This window comes from Ochlerotatus camptorhynchus, unplaced genomic scaffold (genome assembly GCF_037179485.1).
Source record: "Ochlerotatus camptorhynchus isolate MF236.1 unplaced genomic scaffold, CSIRO-AGI_Acam_v1.1 ptg000404l, whole genome shotgun sequence".
In the NCBI taxonomy this organism is placed as follows: domain Eukaryota; kingdom Metazoa; phylum Arthropoda; class Insecta; order Diptera; family Culicidae; genus Ochlerotatus; species Ochlerotatus camptorhynchus.
In genome coordinates, this window is record NW_027040890.1 from 1,434,088 (window position 1) to 1,460,554 (window position 26,467).

General features: G+C 39.9%; 1 protein-coding gene across 4 annotated transcripts in view; it reads left to right on the plus strand.

The window, feature by feature from the left end:
* Positions 1-26,467, plus strand: part of ec (echinus) — a 323,237-nt gene that overhangs the window by 290,265 nt on the left and 6,505 nt on the right. For 2 of the 4 annotated variants that reach the window (XM_065233557.1, XM_065233560.1), the window contains 2 exons: positions 9,427-9,720; positions 24,618-24,746. In XM_065233557.1, coding sequence (XP_065089629.1) covers positions 9,427-9,720; positions 24,618-24,746 — 423 coding nt within the window. Of the gene's footprint in view, positions 1-8,855; positions 9,338-9,426; positions 9,721-24,617; positions 24,747-26,467 lie in introns of all 4 variants that reach the window. The other 2 variants (XM_065233558.1, XM_065233559.1) reach the window with 2 other exon arrangements.

Here is a 26,467-nt window from a genome sequence, read left to right on the forward strand (position 1 = left end):
GAAACAATCGCTTAGTTTCTATTGGATTCGCCTATAAAAAGCCTACATACACTCTTAGAAAAATTCATGTAAATTTAGGTGCTCTGAGAGTGACATATACGAGCGTCAATTTTTACATAAATTTGAGTCATAACAGACGCGAAATATAGCTTAATCAAACGTGTTTATCGTCGAGCAACGAACTTTTCAGTCTCGGAGCACTTAATATTAGCACATGAGATGTTTGTTTACGTCTCATCTTTTATGCCAAAGATGGATTCCGTCACGTGTAAAATTAGTTATTTCTAAGTGTGTAGCTATTGACTGTGGTTCTTGGTGTTTTTCGATTTCCAACTCAAAGGTACTCTTTACTTGGGAAGAAGAAGCAGATAGCACACACACACGGAATTTATGTTATAGCTTGTTCTTCTTGTCATGAAAATATGTGCCATTAAAATAAAATCAAAATAGGCGTAGCCAAATAGCCTGTTTTGCTTTGAGCGTATAGTGATTGTTTGAGATTGTCCAGTGTACAGTGAGATAATCTACTTTTCTGTTCTGTATTTTATAATGCCACTTAAAATTTTAAAAAGAAAAAACTTGGTCAATATTGATTAAATTAATTATTGATTGAAAAAAATAAATTTAAGAAACAATCTGTTTCTTCGGACCACTCTAAAATGGTAGGGGCCACCCTAATGGCGGAGTGAAAAAATACTGGTCTAATATTTTTCGATATGGAACAAGATTACCAATTGTTAGAAAATTCTAAGACCCTTCTAAGACTCTTTTCTATGGAATTGCCGTGTAAGAAATTATATTTGGCTTCTGGAACATTTAATGATCGATCTTCGGCTAAGTTGCAATTGGGTTTCTTTTTTTCTTTATTGTTGTGATTTTTAGCCGTAAATTACTTGGTGAACTAGCACGTAAGGCTTCTGCAACTTACAAGAACATATTATGTACCGGCTTTTTTAACTTATAGAAGACGATTTTTGGTCTCTGCGACGTATAAGCAACAATTTTTGGCTTCTGCAAATTTTTACGATCGATTTTAGTTTTCGAAACCATTAGCATGATTTTCGGCTAGCACCTAGTATATTTAATAATATGTATTGGCAAAATGTTTCGGCTTCTGCTAGTTATTCACAACAATTTTCAGTTTCTGAAACTTATTAGAAACGATCTTTGGCTTTTGCAACTTAGTAGTAACGAATTTCAATTCCTTAAACTTATAAAAAAAAACTATGAGAAACAATGATTGGCTCCTATAACATATACACACAACGAAAAAGTAATGTAAATTTCAGTTCCATGAGACCGACACATGCAAGTGGCCCTTTTGACATAAGAATTAGTTGAAAAGGACGAGAAAATCAATTCAATCAAACGCACTTTTCGTCGAGTTGCATATGTTTCAGTTTCAGAACATTTAATTTTACATGACATGTTTGTTTACGTTCCATGATTTACGTCAAAGCTGAATTACGTCTCGTGTAAAAATAGTAATAAGTGTGTAATTAATGATTTTCGACTTATGAAACTTATAAAATACGATTCTCGGCTTCTGTAAAAAACCATAGTATTTGGCATCTGCAACTCGTAATCATCGATTATTAACTTTTGCAACTTATTAAGAACGATTTTGACTTCTGAAACCAATAAGATATAATTTTTGGCTTTTGGAACTTATTAAAAACGAGCAATTTTAAACATATGTGTAACTATGACTCACCAACTTTTCTCTTTTCGCTGGGAACGAGTAGTGACTTATTGAACCTATAAGAGACGTTTGTCGGTTTCTGCATCTTATAAGAAACGATTTTCGGTTTCTGTAACATAAAAGACGACTTCTAGACAAACATTTCAAAAGGTCCTATCTGCATTGATTGATTCTCTTCATCGACTTTCTCTTTGGTTACTAACTAAGCAGCAACACATTTCTCTAATGTATTTCACGTTTTCGACGCTAGATAAGAACCTCCTTTAGCAAACTATGTGGTAAAAATAAAACGCAATCTGTTTGCATAGAAGTGGTTATCAAAAGAGAAAGTCGATGCAGAGAATCAATAAAAGTAGATAGGGCCATAGTTGAAGATGCTAATTTCAAATAACAGACTAAAGTGTTAATTTTTATACGATAGATGAGGAGGAGATGAAAGTATAGAATTGGTGGCGACGGAGGGGACACCCCTCACCATCCCTCTCCAAAAGGGGAGTTTGGTAAAGAGAGATAATAAAACCGATTGGTACCTTCCTAAAAGTTGTCCTAACTCGCTGTTTACTCTCTATATGCAATTTTCACACTGCCGTACTCTAAACGGAACTATCAATTCTATACTTTCATCTCCTCCTCATCTATCGTATAAGAATTACTACTTTAGTCTGTTATTTGAAATTAGCATCTTCAACTATGTAAATCGTTGACTTCACGCAGAAGTAATACTAAACATATAGTCAAAGTAGATAGGACCATTTGAAATGTTCATAGAGACTTTTGGTTTTTGCCACATATAGGGTGTCCCAGATATTAGATTATTGGAAAAAAACAACGTTAACGAGCTCAAATTTTGATTTCATATATATGTTCTCTATAGTAATCTCTTTCAATTGGATGAAGATGATCCGTTGTTCCTTTAATCGTATGTCAAGGAGCAAACTTTTGATCTGACGCTGACCATGAGCTTTAGTGCAGATTCCTTGGCGATAATTTTGGCCACTTTTGTCCAGTCTTTTTCAAATTCTTCGACTGAATTTGCCGCCTCAAAGTGTTTCCATTGATATCCCAAAAGGGCGCAAAATGTTTCGATTGACTGTGCCTCCGGACAATTCGGAGGATTCATCTCTTTTGGCACTTTGTTTACTTTGTACCAAGCTACCGTGTCTTTCGAGTGGTGCATTGACTCTAAATCGGACCAAAATAGTACTGGACCATCATGTTGACGGATCATGGACCTCAGACGCCAATTCAAACACTCTCGAACGTAACTTTCAGTGTTCATCATCTCCTTCGTCACAAATGGCTTTAAAGACATGCCACACTCACATATCGCTTGCCAAACCATGCCCTTCTCTCCTTTTTTTTTGTAAAAATGACTTATTGGCGTGGTCAACTTTCTAACCATCACGGACTGTGTAGTATTGGTCTTCCAGAAGCGTCTTGAAGTCAAATTTGACGTATGTTTCATCGTCCATGATAACACACGCCAATTTTCCACACAGCAGGTTATCATATAACTGGTTAGCCCTCGGTTTGACGGATGCGGCTTACTTCTGGCTCCATTTCGACTTCTTCTGCTTCTTAAACGTTTCCAGCCCGTTTTTTGCCTTGGCACGTTGGACGTTACTCTTCGATATTCTCAGTTTTTTGGCCAAATCTCGAACAGAGGCAATTTTCTTATTGACGAAAGCTTGGTGATTTTCTGGTCCACTTTTTGGTCCACCGGCCCCGGTTTACGACTAGATTTCGATGTGTCCTCGAAGGTAACTTCTTAACCGAACTTCCGGATTGTGGTTTGGACTGCTCCGATACTTACTTCCTCCATTTTCGCCAACTTCCTTACTGATAGGTAGGGAATACTGTACCATTTGAGCACGGTCTGTTTGTGCATTTCCAGGAAAGTGCCTCTCATTTTGATGATTTAAAGTAAGCAATAAGTAAACAACAACACACATTGATAACCAGCTGATAAACTTCATCGGGGTAGAAATGGCTTCGAATTGAAAGTATGCTCATACTTTCTGGGACACCCTATATAAGCAACGATTCTCGACTCCTCATTAAGAACGATTTTCGGCTTCTGAAAGAGACGATGTTCGGCTTCTACAACTACTATGACATTTCTGGCTGCTGTAATTGACTGTAACTGGGTCTGGGTTTCTGAAACGACAATCAACCTCTGCAACTTACAAAGAACGATTTTCATGATGAAGTAATGAAATTGGGTTGTTAGCGGAATAAAAATAAAATAAAAATAAAACAGCTTACTTAAATCTTTGGTTTTTATTAGTTAGGTAGGTTCCGATTTAACACATTGTAGTTTCATTTTTATACCTATGATCTTGACTTTTTTACCTAGGGGATGAGTACTTAAGGGGGTTAGATTTTGATAAGTTCTTTAGTGGGAATGACACTGATGAAGACTGCACATTGTAGTCGAAATACGTATCTGTCATGGATACCAAAATTAATTAAGTGGAATTAAATGGAAGATAACCTTTTTTGCTGTTTTATAACGATTTTCATTTTAAAACTGAGCAGGCTTGGAAAAACTCCTCAAAATAATCACAGGAGGTCCAGTTTTCCAGTTAGTTTACTCTCACCTTGAGCGAGTAGCGGTAGAAATAAGCAAGACTTATACAGGAATCCCCCGAATAGCGTGGTGGTGCGGTCCACTCACCGCTATTTCTCGACTGTCCTCCAACCAATTGAGTTGATTTTCTATAGCTGACTAGTGCATTGTTGACACTAATCAGTGATTAGTAATCACACACACAAAAAACGAGCTCAATTGATTGGAGGACAGCCGAAAAATGGCGGTGGGTGATCATCACATCATCCACCGCGCTATTCGAGGGTTCCTGTACATAAAGCTCAGCGAGTAAGAGGGAGAGCGAACTCATGCGAGAAAATAATTTGGCGTGTGGTGCCCTTTGAGAGGCTCCGGGTGCCTTTTTTGTTCGTGGCATGAAGCTCAGAGTGGAATGATTTGTGAGAAGGGATTCTACTCCTCAGAGAAATACTAAGCCTAGCTCATTTTAGGCTCACGAGGGAGGTTCTACCAAGCTTTCTCATGAGAAAAGATTTACAGTTTTTGCAGCTTATATGCAAAACATTGGCTGCTGCTACTTATAAGAAACGATTTTCTGTTTCCAAAACTTATAGGAAACAATTGTCGGGTTTCCCAACTAATTAGAAACACGTTTCAGCTCCTTAAAATGTATAAGAAATAATTTTCGGCTTTTGCAAATTATAAGAATCGCTTATAACCTTCTGTAGCGTATTAATAACAATTTTCGGCTTCTTGTGAAACTTGAAAAAAACGGTTTCTGTGCAACTTATAGGCAAAGATGTTCAGTAACTTCCAGTAAAGATTTTTGGCTTTTACAATTTATTAGTAATGATGAACGGCTTCTGAAACCTTCTTCTTCTTCTAGGCTTATTCTAGGCTCAAGAAAATGTCCTATCAAAGAACTTTCTCGAACAAACAGGGAATCAAACCAGCCACCTTCGGCTTGGTAGTACCGTGCCTTGACTGACTAGGCTATCTAAAATCCCTTAAAAATAAAATAGCAAGCTTCGGCTTGTACATCGAATCTAATGCCACATTAACAGACATACAAAGCAGTACCGTTGTACTCCTGTAATCTAGTATCTCAAAAAGTATAATTTCAGTTACTAGCTTGAAGCAGTTGTTTGTCTGTACAATGTCTAAGTTTCTCGATTTTCGGCTTCTACATTGAATCTAAGGCAAAATTCTAAGAATATATTCCTAAGAGAGAGTTCACCGTTTGGAAAATTTTAGGCTAATGTCCTCGTTGCTTTCATTCAAACTTTTGTCGATTCAGTCCGTGTGACGCTTCGACCTCTTGTCTATCAACCTTTTGCCCTCGAAAAGGTCGATTTTTGGATTTTAGTCAATTGAAGAAACGAGTGGCATTAGTTTCAGCTGACTCAAGAAACTGATTTCAATATTTAGTAGTTCATGTGATCTTAATAAGAATGTTAGATTTATGTCATACTAATGACGGGTTGGTGTCCGGTGAAGCTTGTTGTGTCTCTTTTGAAGATTAAGAGATACAATTTCAGACACGCTTTCTTTGCTTTTCCTATTTTTCTCTCTCTCTTGGTCAGATGAGATTTCAGATGGGATTTCAGGTCAAATGAGATTTAACTCCAACAACGATGATTCATGCTTTTTTTCAATTCTTGATGAATATTTCAAAAGTTTCAATCTGCATTGACCGATTATCTTCATCGACTAAAATTGTCCAGGTTCATCCAAGTCATCCATTAAGGAATACTTAAGTTTTTGTTTGCGCCAGTGTAGATCAGTGCACGGTCCCTAACCTCTCTTTTTGTTCTAATTGCTGCATCCCTTTCATTTTGTATCAGCAAAAAAGTGATGGCACTGCACTGAAACAAGTGTTGATGGGTTCGGAATGTTTCCAGGTGTGGAGTCCCGTCCCTGGCACTTGAATCACCAATTGACAATCGACGCACGTCGGTTATTGGCACTCGATTGCGGAACAAAGGCCGACGTTGAATAAAAGTAATAAGAAGAAGCCAGTCTGCTTTCCCTATAAACGAAGATATGGTTAATGTTACAACATCAAAATACAGTGAATAAAAAATACCGAACATAAACCTACAGTAATTGATAAAAAATGCACTTAGAAGTCATGCTTTTCAGATTACTTTTTTTTTTCTGAATGTGCTCACAAAAAGTCGATGTTAGACAACTTTTAATTCATATGGCATATTAGCCATTTGGTTTTTTTTTTTATATATTTTTCACAGGGCCATACGTGAAGCACTCGGAAAAAAATCGGTTCCCGAAAACGGGAACGGACCGTGAACTAAAAATCACGCCAACTATCCAGAACAAAATTTTCTCAAATATACACCGTGAACTATGGTTCACGGCTGTGGTTCACGAATATGGGAACTCTTTTTTTTCCCGTGCAGTTTTTGTGAATTTGATATGGATGGCAAGTTAGCCGTATCTTCGTTTATGGGCAGGGCTCCTCTCTTATCCTAGACCCTCACTAAGCGGCAACATTGAACTTTTCATAGACAATTTAGTGCTTTTAAACTCTTAACGGGATAGTAGACATTACGCACCAAGTTAAGCTGTGATTTCCATTGTGGAATTTCATGAGGCACCCAAAAATATTACCAAACTCCAGCTAATCTTTATCGCTAAATGAATAATACCATTTTGGCGCATGGAGAGATTTGTCAACCATTTCCCAACATGGAGTAGTTAACATCAATATTTCACCCAACTTGGCACAGATTTGTTTTTAGGTCAACATTTGCATTTGTACTTTACCGAGAAGTTCTTTTCAAATTTAAGCAAAATACGCTTGCGTCAAGTTAGATCAGACCTGTTCCGAAGCATCTGCGCCAATTTAAAAGCAGCGTCCAACTTCAGTTACGCCAAAACTGGGCCATCACTCGGTCAGCATACCAATCAGCTCACCAAAAAAAAGCATAGAATTAGCTTCTAATAGTCCCAGTCTTCGCCGTCAGTCACCAAAGCAGTATCATTTGTACGAACAGCAACAACAACAGCAACGAATCAAAAATTAAAATACAAACCAAATCACAGTGCGTCAAGCACTTCTGGTAATGATTGGTCAGCACCATCAGCAGCTTGGGTCCGTTTTTGGTTCGCCGTCGTGACTGACACTTTGGACCTATCATCGAATATTGCGATGTCGCCGTACCTACGCTGCATGCACTTGACATTCCTGCCACGTTAGGTCCCTCTCATCGATCGCGCCAACACCTAAAACGCAGCTAATGGACTATGGCCTAACGAGCTGTGCGAATGGCTCATTACTGGGTACTTAAGCACGGTTTAACAACTCATTTTTTTCTCATTGTTGAAATTTTCGGGTTTTTACCTGGCCAGTTTTCCATTCATCGTAATTCGTTCGAATTGCATCGTCATCGCATCTGGGCTTTGACACGCTTACACACACTCACCATCTGTCAAAGCTCGCATGCGTGTTGATTTATTGCCATTTGAGTCGCGCTCAAGTTCACCCTTCTTGTCACAAACGTGTCATATTTACAAATTAATCTCGGAGTTGTACCACGCAGCAGCCAGCCAGCCAGTGCGATCACGTCGCCATAAAACGGCCCACTCGCAATGTGGAGGCGCGAAATGACTGGCGTCAGCGCGTGCGTCGTCGTCGTCGTCGTCATTCACCGTGTAGCACATAAGTACACACGACGCGTCGACTTTGCAGAGTAATCTAGATCGAGTTCTACATCGCCGAATTAATTCAGCTTTTAAAATTTGAATGGGATGTATAAGCCAATCTTCACGGATCTAATTGGTTTCTTCCATACAAGAACGGAACCGCGGGATTTCCGCTCATGGATCGATCTCCTCTGAGCCGAAAGCAAGTTCAACTTCAAGAGGAAACTGGAACGCGACCGGTTTCCTGTTTTCGAAATCTCTTTCCACACAATCACCGAACGTCGCGAGGCGAGCTCAAAGTGACAGTTGAAATTGCTTACTTTCCTGTTGTATGTACAACAAGTATGACGACAACCACGATCTCGAGCTCAAAACGAGATTGTTTACATTTGCTTTACTTTTGTATGTAGTACTGGACGCTCGCTCGGTCCGCCAGAAACCCCCTTTTTCGCGAAAGTGAAACAAAAACAACAAACCCAAAAGAAAATCAAACAAGACCTGTGGTCGTCGCGCAGTGTCTGTCTGACTCATCGTGCATTTCCGCTGACGAAGAAGTTGAGCACTTCGTCACGCGGGGCCTCACTTACTGGGGTCTCTTGCAAGAGGCTATTAGCTATGGATCGTTTTTCTTTCTTCTTTGCTGGTTCATAATCCGAGGTAGTTGAACGAAAAGGATTTTTTGATGTATGGGTGGGTAGCTAAGACGGAAATTCTTGACATATTTCGACGGTGATGAGTCAAATTCCATGCTGCGGGTGCCCGGCGATTGTGCAACGCCACAGATGTCGCCCTTTTATCAGATGAAAGCTATGCACGTGTGATGTATCTACTTGTATTTAGGGAAGAAAAAAAAGTTACCAAATCCGATCATTGCCACGCTACAGCACCATGGTGTAACGAAACCGAGCCGAAAATAAAAATTTTGAAACACGTCTTCCACAGATAGCTATTAAATGATTATCTTGCCCCTCTGTCTGGTTTGATCGGATTGGAAAAGTTGAAAGACGCGCTCCGGCAAGATGATCAAGTTTCGTTACAAGCGGAAAGATGCTTCTGCTGCTGCTACTGCTACTACCGGTACCGCGACGCCGACAACGGCAGCAAGTGGTACCAACGTAACATCCACCAGCAATGTCGTCTCGTCGACAAGCAGCTCCTCTATCACACCTCCCCACTATCTGCAACCTGCTTCGTGTGCAACGTTACCAAAAACTACCACCTCTAGAAATGCCATCAATAGTCAAACTGCCCTGGGCGGTCAGTACCACCCATATTGTGATATCAACAGCTACAGTCCAAATAAGCTGAGTGCTTCCACCTACTGCCTTAGCAATGAGTCCTATCATGAAGTCATAAACCGCATGAAGACTGAAAGCGTGCACCAGCAGCACTACGAGTACATGTCCTGCATCAATTCGGTTGTTGTGAGTTTCCGTGCTACCAATGATCCGCCTGTTCCCAACCTAACAATAACAACACTTATAAAAATGCATTTTTTCCCTATTCTCCTCAGGAACTTTTCTCCCAGCTGCAGACGAGTTCGGAACCGGCTCTCTGTCCGGAACCGTTGCGACGAGCGTTGGCCAGCGGTCCACTGGCCGGACGACGCTTCCCGCTAGGATGTCTCGGTGACGCAGCCGAATGTTTCGAGCTGCTGCTGCACCGGGTCCATCAGCATCTGTCTGCGAGCGATGGGGACAGCTGCGATGCGCCGCAGTGTGTGGCCCATCAGCGGTTCGCCATGCGCGTTGTGGAGCAAAGTGTGTGCGAATGCGGTGCCAACTCGGAGCAGCTTCCGTTTACGCAGGTGAGTGTTGCAAAAAAGAAAATAGGGGTTTGTACTTTTTTTTCCCCGTTGAATTAGGTCCGTTTGTGAGAGTCCGAATAAATAATAAACATAGTGGTTGTACCAACAGTTCCAGAGAGTAAATATCGCAGCACGCAGTGCCGGATTTAAGATCCGGGACGTCCGGGGCAGCTATCCTTCGGGGGGCTCTCATACTATCTGCTTTTGATCTTGATATGAAAAAAAATTACATATCAGAGTTGGTTGGAAATGCTATACTAATATCAATATGAAGCTTTAGTGTGATAAGTTAACTTCAAGTCCCCTAATCGATTAATGTATGAGCTAGGTAAATAGTGTGCGCTTGACTAATGCTGTCGGCTCTTCGCTCAATTTCAACTTTTATTCAATTTTCACACTGCCGTACTCTAGCGGAACTATCAACCTATCCTCTTCAGAACTTTCTCTAGCTAATAAATTATAACACTAAAGCTTCATGTTTATATTAGTGTAGCATTTCTAATTAACTTTGAAAATCTTAAACTTCACGTATGAAGTAGCAAAAAACACTTTGAATTAAATTAAACATGTTTTTAAGAAATCAGAAGAAAATCTAAATCTACGTTTCTCTACAAAAACAAATGAAAAAAATGAAACGATTGTAAATTGATCACCGGGTTTGGTTGGTTGGTAGTATATATCAAGAGAAATCTTAATAGCATTTCATTATGAGAACAAATGGTAGCTTTGACGAGTTTCTCTTTAAAAAAGTGAGTTTTTCGGCATAAATTTTAATTTATTTTAATTGACGTTCAATAGCATTCAATATCAATTTTCAAACACACTAATATGAGCTGCATTTGCTTAAATAAAACATATTGTATGATTTAAATCAATATATCTCAAATATATCTCAATATACCTCTAAGATATTTTTAGGAATTAAAGTCTATTTGATGTAAATTTTCAATAATTGATGACATTTTGCGTTCATTAGCGTAGTTTTTAGAAATTCATTCAGATCATCATGTTTTTGTTTTTCAAATTTCATGTGATAGGGGAAATGGCTCTAATGCTGGCCTATGGATCCAAAACTGGGTCCATCGCTAAAAATCTTCTAATTATAAATTTTTCGTAGATGAACTTGTCATTGAGACGGTACTAATGGATATGTTTGGTCACTATTGAAAATTTAGTCGATTGCTGAATTTATGTATGGGCCCAAATTAGGGGCACTTAGGCCGACATTACATCCATTTCCTCTATATATTCTTCAGTACTCTAAAAATACTAACGTTGCTGGAAAATATTGGATTGATCAGTGTTGATCGAGTAAAAATGTTAAAAGTATTCTTTTGAACGATTGTTCAAAATATAACACAGAAAACATTAATTTCAGTCAAATTTTATAAATCTTCGTATATCTCAGTTGTTTGAAGAAGTATAGCTTTTATGTTGTCAGCAACTTTTCATAAAACTCTACGTTCTATAACTTTGCCCAAAACAGCAAACCTCTACCTTGTGAAACACAAAAGTTTGTATCGCTGCGCCATCTCTGCGGCCAAAACTTGAGCTATTTTAATCCACCAAATTGTAGTCCTAATTAAATCAAGAAACTTCACTCCAAACGTCAACTCAATTGGATGCAATCCCAAAGCGATATTTTTTCCTGCTCACGGTCCACTGTGCAGTGACTACCAAGAAATAACTATTAAAATATCGACCCAGTGACCCATTCGGCCTAAAGACTTTTTTTTCCTCGGTTCGGGACACAAACCACTGCGACCAGTAATTTGATCTATTGTAGTCCTGTTGTCCTTAGTTGAGTACCATCGAAGAGTTAGAGCACCCTCCCAAGGCGCGCCTTTTTATCAGTCAAAATTAACCGTTTCCAAAGCTGGTAGTTATAGCTTTTTTCTCACAGCTGGCAACCCCCTCCGTGGTAGGCAAACAGTTTTTCCAGTATGGGAAAAATCGTCAATTCATTAAATTCAATTACAAAATGGGTACCACCCGCAGTTGCGCAAAAAATAGCCGCTTTAGTCAGTAAATAAATGATAGGGATAAATGCAGTTGGTTTTGAATAATCGAGAAAAAACGAATCATAAACATACATCCTCTAATCTAATCTAATATAACACCAACACAGCCAGTTCTTGAAAGCATCCTGGAAAATTATGAATATACCTTCATCATTTGTCTTGTCTATTTGATATGTTTCACATCGAAGATGCGTCACACATACCAAAACGACTAGGCCAGTGTTCACTCGGCTGTCTACAGAAGCAGACCACTCTCAATGTGTGTCACGCGATCGTCTGTTTACTCGGCAGCAACCATTTTGTGGTCCTCCTCATTGTTCTTCATCAGCGGTTTTTTTCAGTAGATGCGTCGTCGACTTTGCAAAGCAACCGTTTCGTGATGAATGTGTGAGTGCTGACCACGTTTTGCGTCCACTGCTACAATGGAAGCGCTCTGACCCTCGTTGGCGAATCTGCCATACAAGTAAACCACTGGAAGCGGCTCCCGTTCTAGTAGAGGAGGCTTATTAGATAGCGGAAGATAAAATGTTTATGTGTTGTACCTTTTGACTATAGTTTTAATATGTATTGTATAGTGAACAAGAATCCTCGGCTCTGTAAAGTTAATTCGGTTGAGCCTTGCCAAATAAATTATTAATAATAATAAAAACGACTAGGCCTACTGTGCAGCATTTAAGGGGCAAGATGATTCAGCAAACATCAGGAATGTTTAAATTGAGGATTTATACACGATGCTTTAGAATCTAATAAATGGATGACACGTAGACATCTCTTACCGTAAGTTCCGTTTTTGGTAGTTATATGATTGGTTGGTCGTTGGAAACATCTAGACTAAAAAGGTTAAGTGATGCTCCATTTTCTTCTGGCGATTGGGACATCAGGACTAACTCTTGTCGTAACCTTTTATGGTTAAAAAAATTATTGGTTTGAAATCGCAAGGATAAATCGGATTGAAGATGGCGCGGGAAGTGGCGGGAGTGTGAAATTTCGTTGTTTTGATATCCATAGGGTAATAAAAGTCCTGTGTTTTAGTGTTTTGTAATGCCCTCAAAGGCAGACCAGAAACCTAGCCTTTCAGCCGGAAAGATTTAGAACCGGTGGGGAGCATTGTTGGAGACCGACTATAGAGGGTGATGAAGAGACTTCTTTAGTTTGTTTTGCGTGAGTTGCAGCATTATTTGAATTAACGGTACTAATGAGGTCTGATTAACTGCCTCTTTCTCTGGAGCCCACCCTGGAACCTACATTTCGTTTTTAGATCTATAACTGCTAGACTGAGTTCCTCTGGTATATTCAATCAGAAGATGTTCCTGAACATACCGTCAAACAGCACGTAATGTTCTGAACAACTTCAGTGACAGTTGTAATAACAATCTAATGCCTACGGGATTGTGCCGAAGGTATGTCGAAAATGTGCCGATGGATGTGCCCAAGCTGTGTAGAATATAATTTCGGTACAATGTGCTGAGTGACTTACCCCTTGATTTTGATACAAATATTAACCAGGCAAATTTAATTCAACTACAGCACATTAGCCTGATATGCTAAATCATAAAAAAATGTATGTTCAGGTTGTCTGTCTTTAAGATTATCCAATCCAAAAATGGAATTTATTTTAATTAATATTCAAGAAACCATGTGAATCAGGCATTCCTTAATAAATGCAAAGGTTATTTCCTTAGTACCACTAAACTTTAGTCGTGATTATGCCACATGATGTTATACTAGAGAAGTAACGGGTTGCTTACAACATTTGTTAATCTATTTTCAATGGAAAGGCTGAACCTATGTGAGCATTACCTACAATAAAGATTATGATAAAGATATTATGATAATTTAATTTACTCTTCTCAGAAACGTTAAACCACTTGGATTTCTATTACGAATGCAATCTTCTCCATTTTGATGGTGATCATTGAATGATGATTGTCTGCATTCAATTCAGGTGAAAACTGCTTAGGCTGAGAACCATTTGCCGAGTTAAATTTAACTCATGGTTAAAAGTGACATTTTGGAAAGTTATTTTCTATGTTCGAAAATCCCCGTGCTGTCGATCGACCGGTTTTCGAAAAGAACTCAGCCACAGTTGTCAAAATTTAACTTCTTGTCTGTCAGAAGTAACCACGCTCGGATGACAGGGTTAATCGGTAACTTTTTATCTGTCAAATTTTAACCAAAAGTAAAATAATCCATCAAATAGTTCAGAGTAGAGAGGGTCTAGTATAAGAGAGGAGCGGATTCAAAACAAACTATGCCTGGATGGTTTCTAGCAACACTGCCAACGCAATCAAGATAGGCGCTGCTCGATTGGCTCTGGCTGTGACAGTTCGGTTGGCTCAAAACCAGCCAGTCCGCTCCTCTATTATACTAGACCCTCTCTAGTTCAGGGCCTTAGTGAGGTTTAGCAGAAAAGGTACGAAGATTATGGGATTTGAGGATAGTGATCCAGTATGATACGTCAATAGATGATGGTGGACATCTGGGAAACAAACACGTACAAAAACAGGTTGCTGTGTAACCGTGCATTCAATAATGAGCCACTCGAGTAACTCAGAGTTACTCAAAATTAACTCCAATATTACTCATGATTAAAAGCTGTCTTGCCCCTACGCCTATGGTTATAGCGGCATGGCTCGGTTTATGAAAAGGGAAGAGGGTAAGAAAAGAAGAAGGACAAAGAAAAAAATGTTTATAAATACTCTATGAACATAAACAATATTTTTGATTTGAAATCTACTATACAATACAAAAATTCATAACAAGGGTGGTCACTACCCAAGTCTTGTCACTATTAACAAGACATAAAATTTAACATGGACTAAAATCTGTTCCTTTGATTACGGAAAAATCATTTTTTTTTTTCCTTTGATTTGTTTTCCGTCGATCTTGTTTTCCGTGCTGAGCACCAATGCTACCGACGCCAGGGAGGCAGCTCCCACACCTGGACCCTACCTAACGACCCATCAACTCATGAACCGGGGAACAACGACTTTACTTCCCTTCCGAAGGAAGACGTGATCAGAGATGTTATGCCTCAGAACATCCCGGCGGCGCCGGCTGGGATTGAACCCAGGCCTGTTGGGGTGAGAAAACGGAAAAATCCTGTTCCACTAGTTTGAATTTGTCAGGACTAGACGGTGGTATATCTTATATGAGTAACGCACCACGAAAAGATGATCTACCAGCGTTACTGGTTTGAAAAGATAAAAATGGACTAAAAGGAACGAAATCACCAAGTTTAGCTATGTAATTGAACCTAGAGGCAGCATGGCATGTGTTGATGTAGAAGTCCAAATTGTAGACGGTCCGCTTGACGAAGATCAACATGAACAAGTCGGTTTGTGGTAGAGCTTGCACGGAATGTCTTCCCTCGACTTGAGATAAAAGATGTTCGGATGTAGTCGATTTTTGATGTACATTGGTAAGCCTTTTCGTGACCATCAGTCAGGTTCAGCGCTGCGACGCAACGATGGGACGAATGATGGGTCGTTCTACTTGGCTACGGAACAGCTTGTCAATGGCAAATAACAGGAACGTAGAACTTGATAGAATGAGCTGCAGCTCTTGCAGGACTTCCTATATGCTAGTAAACTCGCTGAGACACTGGAAATCGTATCCTAAGCCTGCTTTTGGCAACCGGTTAAATATATAACTTCACCGAAAAACAAACGTCACGTTCGATCACACGCACAGTCTACTCCTACCCTTCTAGGGGTATTCATAAAGTTTCGAATCAGCTACATACATTCTCAGATTCAAAACTACCAAGCGCAGTGGCCTCCTACATGTGACTTCCCACAGAAGGTGCTTTCATCGGATAATTGGATTCCTTAGCAACACAATTAAGCACCGATAATGACCATGCCTCAAAACCCTAGTCTTAACAGGTCTTAACCACTTCAAACGAGGGAACAACGAATAGAAGATTAGGAATCACATAGATGAAGACTAACTAGTTCAGACAACCCGAGTACTTATCACTTTTAACAAGGCATAACAAGTAACAAGAACTAAGATGTGTTCCTTTGATAACTGAAAAATCCTGTTCCTCTAGTTTGAACTAGTCAGGACTAGGAAACGGTGGTAGATCTTACATTCCGTAATGTACCACGAAAAGGTGATCTACCCGAACTACGGGGCTTCAGTAAGTTAGAAAGGCAATGGGCTTTCTATAAACGAATACTTTCAATTTACTAGGCGCACTGGATGGAATACTACAGAAATGCGTCAAGTATGCTTGTCATAATGAATATATTCAATTTAGGTTGTAAAAGATTTGGAACTTCGATTGGATCCATGATTCGATCTATGATTGAATCCATGCAGCTGAGATTAACCAAAAAGCTAGATTAATTAAAATGTTTCCTTGCAAGATCGATTCAAAACAGACTGCCAATTCGGGAAGCGCACACCTAGCGTTTTATTCAACTGATTCTTGTGGCATCCATGTAGATAATTCTCACGTGGAAAACGATTTCGATAATTTTTACGAGCTACAAAACATTGCACTACAACCGAGTGAAAGACTGACAAGCTCTAGGTGTGGAAAATCCTAAGCTTTCTCAGTAAAGTACATCAATTGTCGCTTCCGAAAATCTTCAAACCGTTCGACCTTCTTTCCAATATAAAGAAAAACTTTCCCCCATTCCACCACCCCTCAAAATTGATTCGAAATTTCCTTCCTGCAAAGCGGAGAAAACATGAATTAAAATCCATTCCCTTGCGGAGGCACTGATCTACATGAACGGACACACACACCGTCGCCGTAGTGTTGTGCGGTGTGCTACTGCTACTGCTGCTGGAGTCACGCCGGAGAAAAGGAAAACCAGGGCAAACGGGATCGCCCCCGTTGTTGTAATCACAGCAAAACTGAATTTGCACTTGATATATTTTTTATTAGGCATCTTAGCACCCGAAAATATCACTTCATTTCAGTTGAGCTGCCCTGCCTCGGTTTCACTGAGATTCCCGGTTTGCGGTATAATTTATTCTATACACAGGTTCACTCTGCTGCGGCGGCGTAGCCAATCCATCCGGCGGGTTAGTTGATGCTGGGAAATGAAAGTCTTGGCGATGCTTTCCCGCGAGTATGTTGTTGGTAGGAGTGCACACAAACAGACCTTGTTTTGCATTTTCCCCGCACAATCCGCTCTTCGGCTGTGGGTAGGCAGCAGAAGAAAAAAAATCCGCGCAAAAAAACGCGAGCAGTAGTCTTCGACGATAACGAGGGTGAACCAGTCTCTATCTCTCTCAGTTTCTTGGCTCAGCTCGGTGGGAGTATAGAGGCTGGGGTGCATAAAAAGAACTTCTACCGTTAGTTGGGCGATTTTTCTTTAGTTTTGTTCCTCAGCCAGTTCAACCGATTGCTGATGATTGTGATGTTGGGGTAGTTTGGGCGATTGGGAGGGGGGGGGGGGGCAAGACTGAAGCGATTGTGCGCCATCGCGTCGTGAATGCTAAACAACATCTGTTTTATTGGTATGAGATTTGCAGTTGCCACGCTTTTTTTTCTTTCGTTGCCTTCTACTGTTACAAGAAACAAAGTGTAGCATTAAAAGAAAGGTGGTAAAAAGGTGCGCGCTGATCTCAATGAAGTAATCAGGTGGAATATATAAATAAGTCGTAAGAATTAATTAGACCAGTTTGTGTTTTTTGCTTTGTGCTTTCGGCTTGGTGGGCTTATTTTTTGGGTTACGTTTATTTCAGTGAGCCACTCTTGGGAGCGATGAAAATCGTTGCCTTCATTGGAGATAAACTGTCGTTTAGGATGATCTTTCTGGTGGTCGTACAGTTTAGTTATATATATTTATTGGAGAAGAAATCGAACGCCGAGTTCAACGACTGATAAATTTTCCCGTCAAACTTTCTCTTTGTTTCGAAAACTCATTTTTGCCTATCGCGGCAGGTCCCAGCCACCGTTAAATGCCTTCGCTATAATGGTGATATCGAATTGACTGACTGGTTATGTGGTGTGCCTAGAGTTGATTTGAAATGCAAATTTTCGGGCATAGTAGGAGAAATACAACAATCAAAGCCAAACTACCACGCGTCTTGAACTCGAAGGCGATGAAACGACATGCCTGCCAACAGAGACTCTTGCCGGCGATAGATTTCTAGTAGAGCACCCAAAGAGCGTACACAGAAGTTTGAGAAGGCTATTCCAAAAAGGTTGGCCTCTTGCTTGAGTGTTCGAAGCGAAGCGAAGGTGAATGGAGCAACAGGTGAATGTCTGCCTGACTGCCTGCTGCCTGCCACAACATATTGTACGTTCTGATCTCTTCTGGCTGCCAACGTGTATGTGGATGGGGGGGGGGGGGAATCAGATCTGGGTCAGTTCATTCGACTGCTGAATGTAGAAAGGTTGCTAACTCGGTTCTGTGCAACGAATTTATAAGACAAATCTTACACTGATGGTTACTCAGACTCGTCACCACAACAGTCACATGACATAAATCCGGCTTCGGAGGAGTCAAGGTATGGCATTAAAAAAGCAAGGAAAAAACGCAGCCCAGCAATGTAAGCATTGCGATTACCTAACTTAACTGACTTGCTCAATCGCGCTTCCAAGTAAGCAACTGATTGGTTGATGGTTGATTATGATTTATGACGGATGCCAAGGGAGAAAAGGTTTGTCATTGATTTTTTTTATTAATCCGTTTATCACTTTGTTGTAAAGTAGCCACACCGTTGAAATGCACCCAACAAGGTCATAAAACTTGGTACTTTATCTCCCTGGCCGCCATCGCGCATCGGATGGATGGGGTGTGCGCTTTCGTCAGCGATCATCACCATCAACAACAACAGCACAGCATCATTATACATCGAACGATGAATTCGCTACGATTTGTTAGTGAAAGTTTCAATATCGCAGCTTCCAGCCGGTCGTTGTCGTCGTTGTTTTCGTCAATGCGACATGCGGTCGTTCGTCTCGAAATTTAACCCGACCGATTGACTTTGCGATGTCGTTTTTGTGCTTTGTGTGCTTCTTCGGAAGCATGGATTTTGAGGCCTGATAAAATGTCATTTAATAGTCATGCAACGCAAATGAGGTGGCTTTGGAGAAACCCCTGACGCTATTACATCGTTTGAATTTTATTTAAATATATTTTCAATTTTTACATGAGATTGGCACGAAATCTGACTTTTGAGCTACCGGGCATTAACGGGTAGAAAATAATCCTTTTGCAGTTTATCAGCAATTACAGATAAATCTCCCACATACAATTAAAGCAAGTATATTAGACAAGCTATTAAAGATAACTAATCTTTACTCGACATTGAAGGGACCATCGAGTACAATAATCAATATTTGTATTTTGTTCGTACAACATTTCAAGAATAATCCTTGAATTATACAATTTACGGTAATATTTCATATTTTATGAACTAACAACCTATTTCCAAAATTTTTGAATACTTGATTCATGCATCTAATTCAGATTGGTAGCATGTACAAAAACACTCAATAATGTTTTAGTTATTGAATATTTTGTTTTTTAATATATGGCATGGAAAGTTATGGTACAAGTCAAATTTTAACCATTTCTTTGTTATTTTGTGGTAGACATTTCATAAGCTATAAATTATTGAGCTATTGAAATCCGGGACATCCGAAACATGTCATCATGTGACTAAAATGGTTCTTGGTACCGTAAAACGGGAGGAAGTTAATCACTTTTTATCGATGAACCTGAATATTTTTACAACCATATGTTTGGCACACAAACAAATACCACTTAAACCTGTTCAACCTAAATGCTTTTCTAATGTACAATTTGAGTTTTGAAACTGCATGCTTGGTTTATTTTATAGAATTAAAATTGTGTGTATTCCCTCTAACCCCCACTGACCGGCAGTGTTATTGTGGAAGGACTCTCTCTACAATGTCGCTTTTATGGTCATTGTAGACAGCTCTAGTCCGGGAGTTAGAAAGTGATAGCCCTATTGCAGATCCAGCAATCCATGTCTGGAGAGTCACGCCCATTCCGAGATTACTTTCACTTACAATAAGCCCCGCATGTATGCATTACCTCTATCAATTGGATATTAGTAAAGCACACACACTTCCAGTTTCAAAATGTTCTTTTGAATACTGGTACGTATTTATTTTATGTTTTTTAAATTGTAAAAAGTATTTGGACTGGTCTGGTAGCTTTGATTTTCTCTAAGCTTTGTATCTCATTTCGTAATGCACCTTTGTCGTAATACTTTCTTCAACGAACACAAATTTTCTAGCATTGTCATGGTCATCTGGGAAGAGGTTTGCGTCTAGTGCTTTCCCCAGGAACAGTTCGCGGCCACCAACTACCACCCCTCCAGTCTTGAGCGAATCCAGCGAGGCATCTTTCAGATTGCTCGCAATCTCCGACACCGGTGAGAGACCAGCAGCTGAGCACTTTTGCAAGCGGAAAACTTGCTGATTAACGGCAACGTCGGCCACCGAATCACCACCAAAACTCGCGACGGACACATTATCAGCACATTCCCGGGCTAATTCACCACCCGGACCGGTTTCAAACTCGCCCACGGTGACGAATTTCTCAATATAACTACACGCCGAAAGTGTGGCATCCGAACTCGAAGAACCGGGCTCCCGGGAGGCATTGAAAACCGACACCTAACAATGAAGTCGAAGATTTTGGGGGTTAGATTCAAAGTCAACCGAGTCTTTCAGGCAAAACACGATATATCACTAAATGATAACTTTATGAACACTTGAAACTAAATTTCAGCACACAAATTAAAAAATTTAAAGCAACAAATGTTTAATTCGCTGACGAAAAATACGCAACAAAATAAAAATAATTAAAATCATACTAAAAAAGTCAAATTATCAATTTTGGCGTGAAGTTGATCATGTAGGTTTTTATGCAATGCAATAATCAGAAGCTGAAGAATAATTTAGTGTTAAAAATTCAACAAAACTTAACGAAGAAACTGACAGTGTTCACTCGGCTGTCGACAGAAGCAGGCCACTGTCGATGTGTGTCACGCGATCGTCTGTTTACGCGGGAGCAACCATTGTGTGGTTCTCCTCATTGTTCTTCATCAGCAGTTCTTTCGATCGATGCGTCGTCGACTTTCGAGAGCAACCGTTTCGTGATGAGTTTGTTAGTGCTGACCACGTGTTGCGTCCTTTGCTGCAATGGAAGCGCTCTGCCCCCCGTTGATGATACTGCCAAACAATGCAACCACTGAAAGCGGATCCCTTTCTGATGGAGAAGGCGGTTGACTATAGTTTAAGATGTATTGTATAGTGAACAGGAATCCTCGGCTCTATAAAGTTAAATCGATTGAGCCTTATCAAATAAATCAATAAACAACAAAACGAGAAAACTGAATATTTTGTGGCAAAATAGTTCAAAATACGCCTAAACGTAGGCAATTTAATTCAGTTTTTGATGTTAAGGAACTGTTAAAAGTTATTTCACTTCCTCAAAAGTATACATTTAGAGTTGTAAAATGCACCGTTTGTTGGGAGAAATGTAGATGCAATTAAAATATCATAAAACATTGACTGGATCTTTTATATTTTGTTTTGTGAAGAAAACTGAAGCCATCATTTACCCTATAAAAATGTAAATCCAATTAGTCGGCAACAAGGTCCAATAAAAATATAAGATATGAAGCGGTCTTCTTGCATCATTTTTTTTCAATTAAACAAGAAGGCTGAACAAGGGTTGGAAAAGACTTTTATTTAACCCCTTAAAAAGCTCATAATTTATATTATTGTTAAGCTTTCGGCTGATCAAAATCTCCAGATTTGAATGTTTAAAAGCTGAACAAAGGTTAACGTGGTATATGTACAACAATTATTCAAACTAAGGCTGAATTAAAATCGTTGAAACTGTTGAGTATCAAAGTGTTACCTGTGCATCATTGCACCTAAAAAGAAACTGGTAAGTCTGACAGTTTTCAACATCGGCCTAAGCAGTCGGAAATGTTAAACTCTAGCTATGATTTATTAAAAATATCGAATACATTTGATATTTTGAAAAATTAGGCGGGAATCAAAATGGCAGCACTCCAGCACAAACCTAGTTGATTGCCCTTGCGAACAATCATGTGACATTTTATGGAATTCTGAGAGGTAAAATCTGATGTTGATCCTGTTATGTCAATTTTTTCTTTAAATGAAATATACGCACTACGAGTTGCTACGAGAACAGCTAGGTAACCAACCCCCTGCAATCCGATCCAGTTCTTGAAACTGCCGAAAACATCAGCAGCGATGGTGATCCATAACATATTTAAGCTGCAACCATGTAACAATGTAACATTAAATGCGGCAAGGTGGCAACACATGTAATGCCTTCAAATCCATTCTTACTTTCCCGCAATGGACAATTAAAAAATGAATTGACGAGCACAATTTGCGTGAATCATGCTTTCCTATAACGTTATCTAGAAAATTCTATCTATTTTCCGCAACGCGGCGCGACATGTACCAAGCCTAATCATAGTGGAAAAGGAGGAGCTGTCAAATTAGCAGCACACGCTATTTCAAAACTACCCAAATTTGGGTAGAATCCACCCAGATCCGTCAAAACTAAACCTACCCAAAAATGTGTAAACTGTGTTGGGAGTGACAAGTTGACGAATGAACAACATTGACATCAATCCGATCGACGTTGTTCATTTGTCAACTTGTTACTCCCAACACAGTTTACCCATTTTTGGGTAGGTTTAGTTTTGACGGATCTGGGTGGATCCTACCCAAATTTGGGTAGTTTTGAAATAGCGTACAGAGCACCAGAGAAATTTGGCTTCACTCGAGTTGTTCGCAGATGACAGGCGTTGGAGTCCTGTGTAGTTAACACTAAAGCCCTACAGTAAAAGTATGGACACTTGCCAAAAGTTGTTCCAATCGAACCGTCAAAATGCACAGCTTTGCTCGATTGGAACAGCTTTTTTCAGTTTTGTGGTGACAGTCGTCCATACTTTTACTGTAGGGCTTTAGTTAACACCCAGCTCAAAGGGAATGGTTGACGAAGAAAAAAAGGCTGTCGACAATAGTCACACTCACCTGAGAAGTTTGGAGCGTTGTAAAAACGCTTTCAAACAGTTTTTAACAATTCTGTCGATTGGAATGGTTAGAGAAGCAAGCAGCAGATAAATGTAAACAAACAAACACGTCATATGTGTTCATAACGCTGAGAAAATACTAAAAGAAGTGCGGACGCCGCATAGATTACGAGAATACGTAAAATCCCCTTTTTTCGGAATTCAGCCTATTGACCATTCGGCCTAGTGATAAAGGCGTAAAGACCATTCGGCCTAACGACCCAGCATCACTAAAAACTTAAAATTTTGCACGATAAGCAGCAATACTCACTCACTTTTCTCGGCGCTTACTCAAGCGGTGTCAGTGCAACAGGACTCATTTTGTTTGTACCAGACTCTCATAGAGCCCTGTTAAAGTTTATCGGTATTGGACACTTGGTTCCGGAGAAAAGGACATAAACTCTGATTCATGAATCTACCGGTGATAAGTGCCTTTCTCGTGTAATATTAAATAGCTTCACTTCGTATTCTGGTCACTATCGCAGGGGCACCCAGAATACGACTGTGTTGAGTAAAGGGCATAGAACTTAATATAGTGTAGTTTAAAGTTGATATTGGGTAAAAACAACTCGAAAATAGGTTAACACATGTGACCAAATGACAACTACTTGTAGTCTTTTATCTAAAAATTAACATCTGCATGTAGCCAGCAGATGGTGGAAATTTTGCTTTGTCTAATGGTGGTGTAAGTTTACGTGGATAACTGTATCGATTTGACGTTTGAAGTAGTTGTTGTCAAAAGCAGTTACGGCTATTTCGACATTGAGCATGCATAAGGGCGTAAACGAGACTATCGATTCTCTTCGTTGATTTTCTATTTAAATTGCTACAGCTAAGGGAAGCAATTTTTTTTAAATTTGCCCAATACTGTGCTGTAACACGTTGTATTGGTCATCAAAAACATTAGCAAACGCACCGAGAAATAGTAATCGAAGAGAATCGATCATCGCGTTTACGCCCTTATGCATGCGCACAGTCGATTTGGTAATTTATCATTGAACTTAGAGAACAAGCATAAATTACGTATCGTAGTTTCTAACAGGCCATGTATTAGGCATAGAACGATACGCTACGACGTTTTCAGAACAGTTCTACCTATTAGTTAATTTTAGGACTTTTTCAAGCCCTTTTAGCGATTACAAGCTTCAAAGACTTTTCTACGTTTTGTGGCCATTGTTGCGATTTAAAACTATTTTTTCGAGCTTCTTTTCTAATAGGTTTTAATTCTACTCTTTCAGTATTTTAAGATATTGTTCGCACATTTAAGGTCGTTTTTGCCTGATTTGACGTGAAAAATTCACTAACATTTTAAATTTGAAGCAAACATTCACTTAAGTAGTGGTTCCTGAAACGCACACATAACCTTACATTGCCGCTCCATCATTATTATAGGTAGTGCAGTTCTCATTTATGTAATGCTTCCAATTCTACACCATCGTTTTAATTTTAAAAACCATATAGGTCATTGATTTTCGAACTTTACTGCAATTCCATCCATTCGCAATTGCAGTAAAGTTCGACATACCGTAAAACTTGCACCGTTTCTTCAACTATTCCAGCAAATTCCACACATTGCAGCAGTACGTAAACAACCAAAAGTACAACCCGTACATCAAACCCGATAATTATTATTAACGGACACTCACAGGCGGTCCCGGACCGGCCATATAGCACTGAACGAATAGCTGCCCATATAACTCAATTATTTCAATTCTTATCCAACGAGTCGGTTTTCCCACTCTCGATTTTCATACGAAAAATTCTTTCTCCATTCGGTCATTGATTCCTTTTCTTTGCATTCCATTTCCACAGATGGTACATTACGTGTCCGCTTCGGCACTCACCTCCCAGAGCAGCCTATCAGCGGCCAACCAACAGCCAATCACCTTTGGCCAACTGCTGCGCAACGCCGGCAACATGGGCGACATTCGGGACTGTCCGGTAAGTTCTTTTCCCCTCCAATGTATCGCAGAAAAAAAGGTATATGATTAGTTTGTATTAACAGTGTAGTAGACCTTCGATCGACTAATAGGCTCGTAATAGTAAAAAAAATGTGACTCTCATTCACTCTAAGCAAGCGGCATGGGTATAATTCTGGATTTAATATGTGCACCACAGCAGGTTTCATTTGCTGGTTGCAGGTTTCTAAGGAGTGTTTGCGGGTTTTTGTGTTGAAGCATAAAGCCACTCACAAATCTAGATCAAAGCATACGCTGCGCGCATGTAGATTGCGCAGTAGGCCGTTGCACGTTGACGGGTGCTAAACAATTTCGAAACCATGGCCAACTCTAAAACACTAAAACTGACAAGTCGACTGCTGCTAGGATACGATACGATGTTGATATTAGGCGCACGCACCTCATCGTCTTCGTCGGGGGGACATGAACTGTTAAATGCTACCGTAAGAAAAGTTTGTTTCTGTCTTCGATATCTGTTGGTGATAGCTCCGTGTAGAAATGTAAAACTCAGAGGAGTGAGGACTGCGTGCGAAGGTCAGAAACGCGTGTTTTCCCCGGATCCACCGCCGCTGCTGGCAATGAGTAATGATTGTCCTCGGATTACCCCCCTTAAGTACGCAGTGATTACCCACTCGTGTAAAAGGTGGTAAATGCGAGAACCGATCGCGGAGGATATTGAACATCAACCTTTAGTTTATGCCTTTTGAAGTACCCTTCCTACCCTTTTAAATGACGGCGGATGCGGCGTATGAGCGCATCTCTTTCATGTTCGCGCATTCGAGCGATCGAGATGCGGATGTTTTGTCTCGTTTTTATCCGTCAACGGAGAGGAAAGCGTGGTCCACTGTCGATCTCGAACTTTTCTGACGGTCAAATACGGTTAATTGCACGCCAATATGGTCATATTGTAGCTCTGTGTGTCATTGTGGCTCACTCTGTATAGAAGTGACTGATCGGTATTGTACATGTGCACGTTTGTGTAAAGAATGCTGGAGTGAAATCAGCCGTTGTCCGAAAAGCCAAGCAATTGATCAATTCTGATGAACCCCAATCTCCCTTAGCAAGGAAGGAGTGGAGACTCTGCATATCCGAGTTTATGGTCACTTTTCAAGATTTTTTTTCTCGAATCGAAGTGAGAGGCCTGCTGCGATGATGGCTGAAGGGGTAATTAATAAAAATGATTGTCTTTTTTCCTGTGCGCTTTTTTGCTTTCACACTTCGATGCCGTCGTTCTGCATACATATACGACGATTATTTTGACATAAAAGGAAGTTTTGCGCATTCCAAGTGCATAATATTTTGCCATGTACGAAAAGTTTCATCCTAGCAGCCCACGATTAATCATCCAAAACATGTCATAATTTACTCTTGAACGGGTCTTAGCTACCAACTTTTTGTCAGAGCTGTAGGTTTTTTCTTTCAACGAAATACCTATTTGTATAAATTTGCTCGCTCTGTCAAGGCCAACTAGACGGCAGCTTGGTATGCGCATACATACATCTACATGTCAGAGCGGTTGCTTTGTTTCAGGAACCGAATTGCTCGTAGCGCCACCACATGCTTTGCTTGTCCCCCTCTCTCTACATCTTTGCAACGGTATGTCAATGATAATTGTCATTAATGGTCATTCTGTGGGGTGCTTAATTCGTCAAATTTGTTTCAAATTTACTTCAAATTTCCGAAACCACATGCCAACTGCGCATG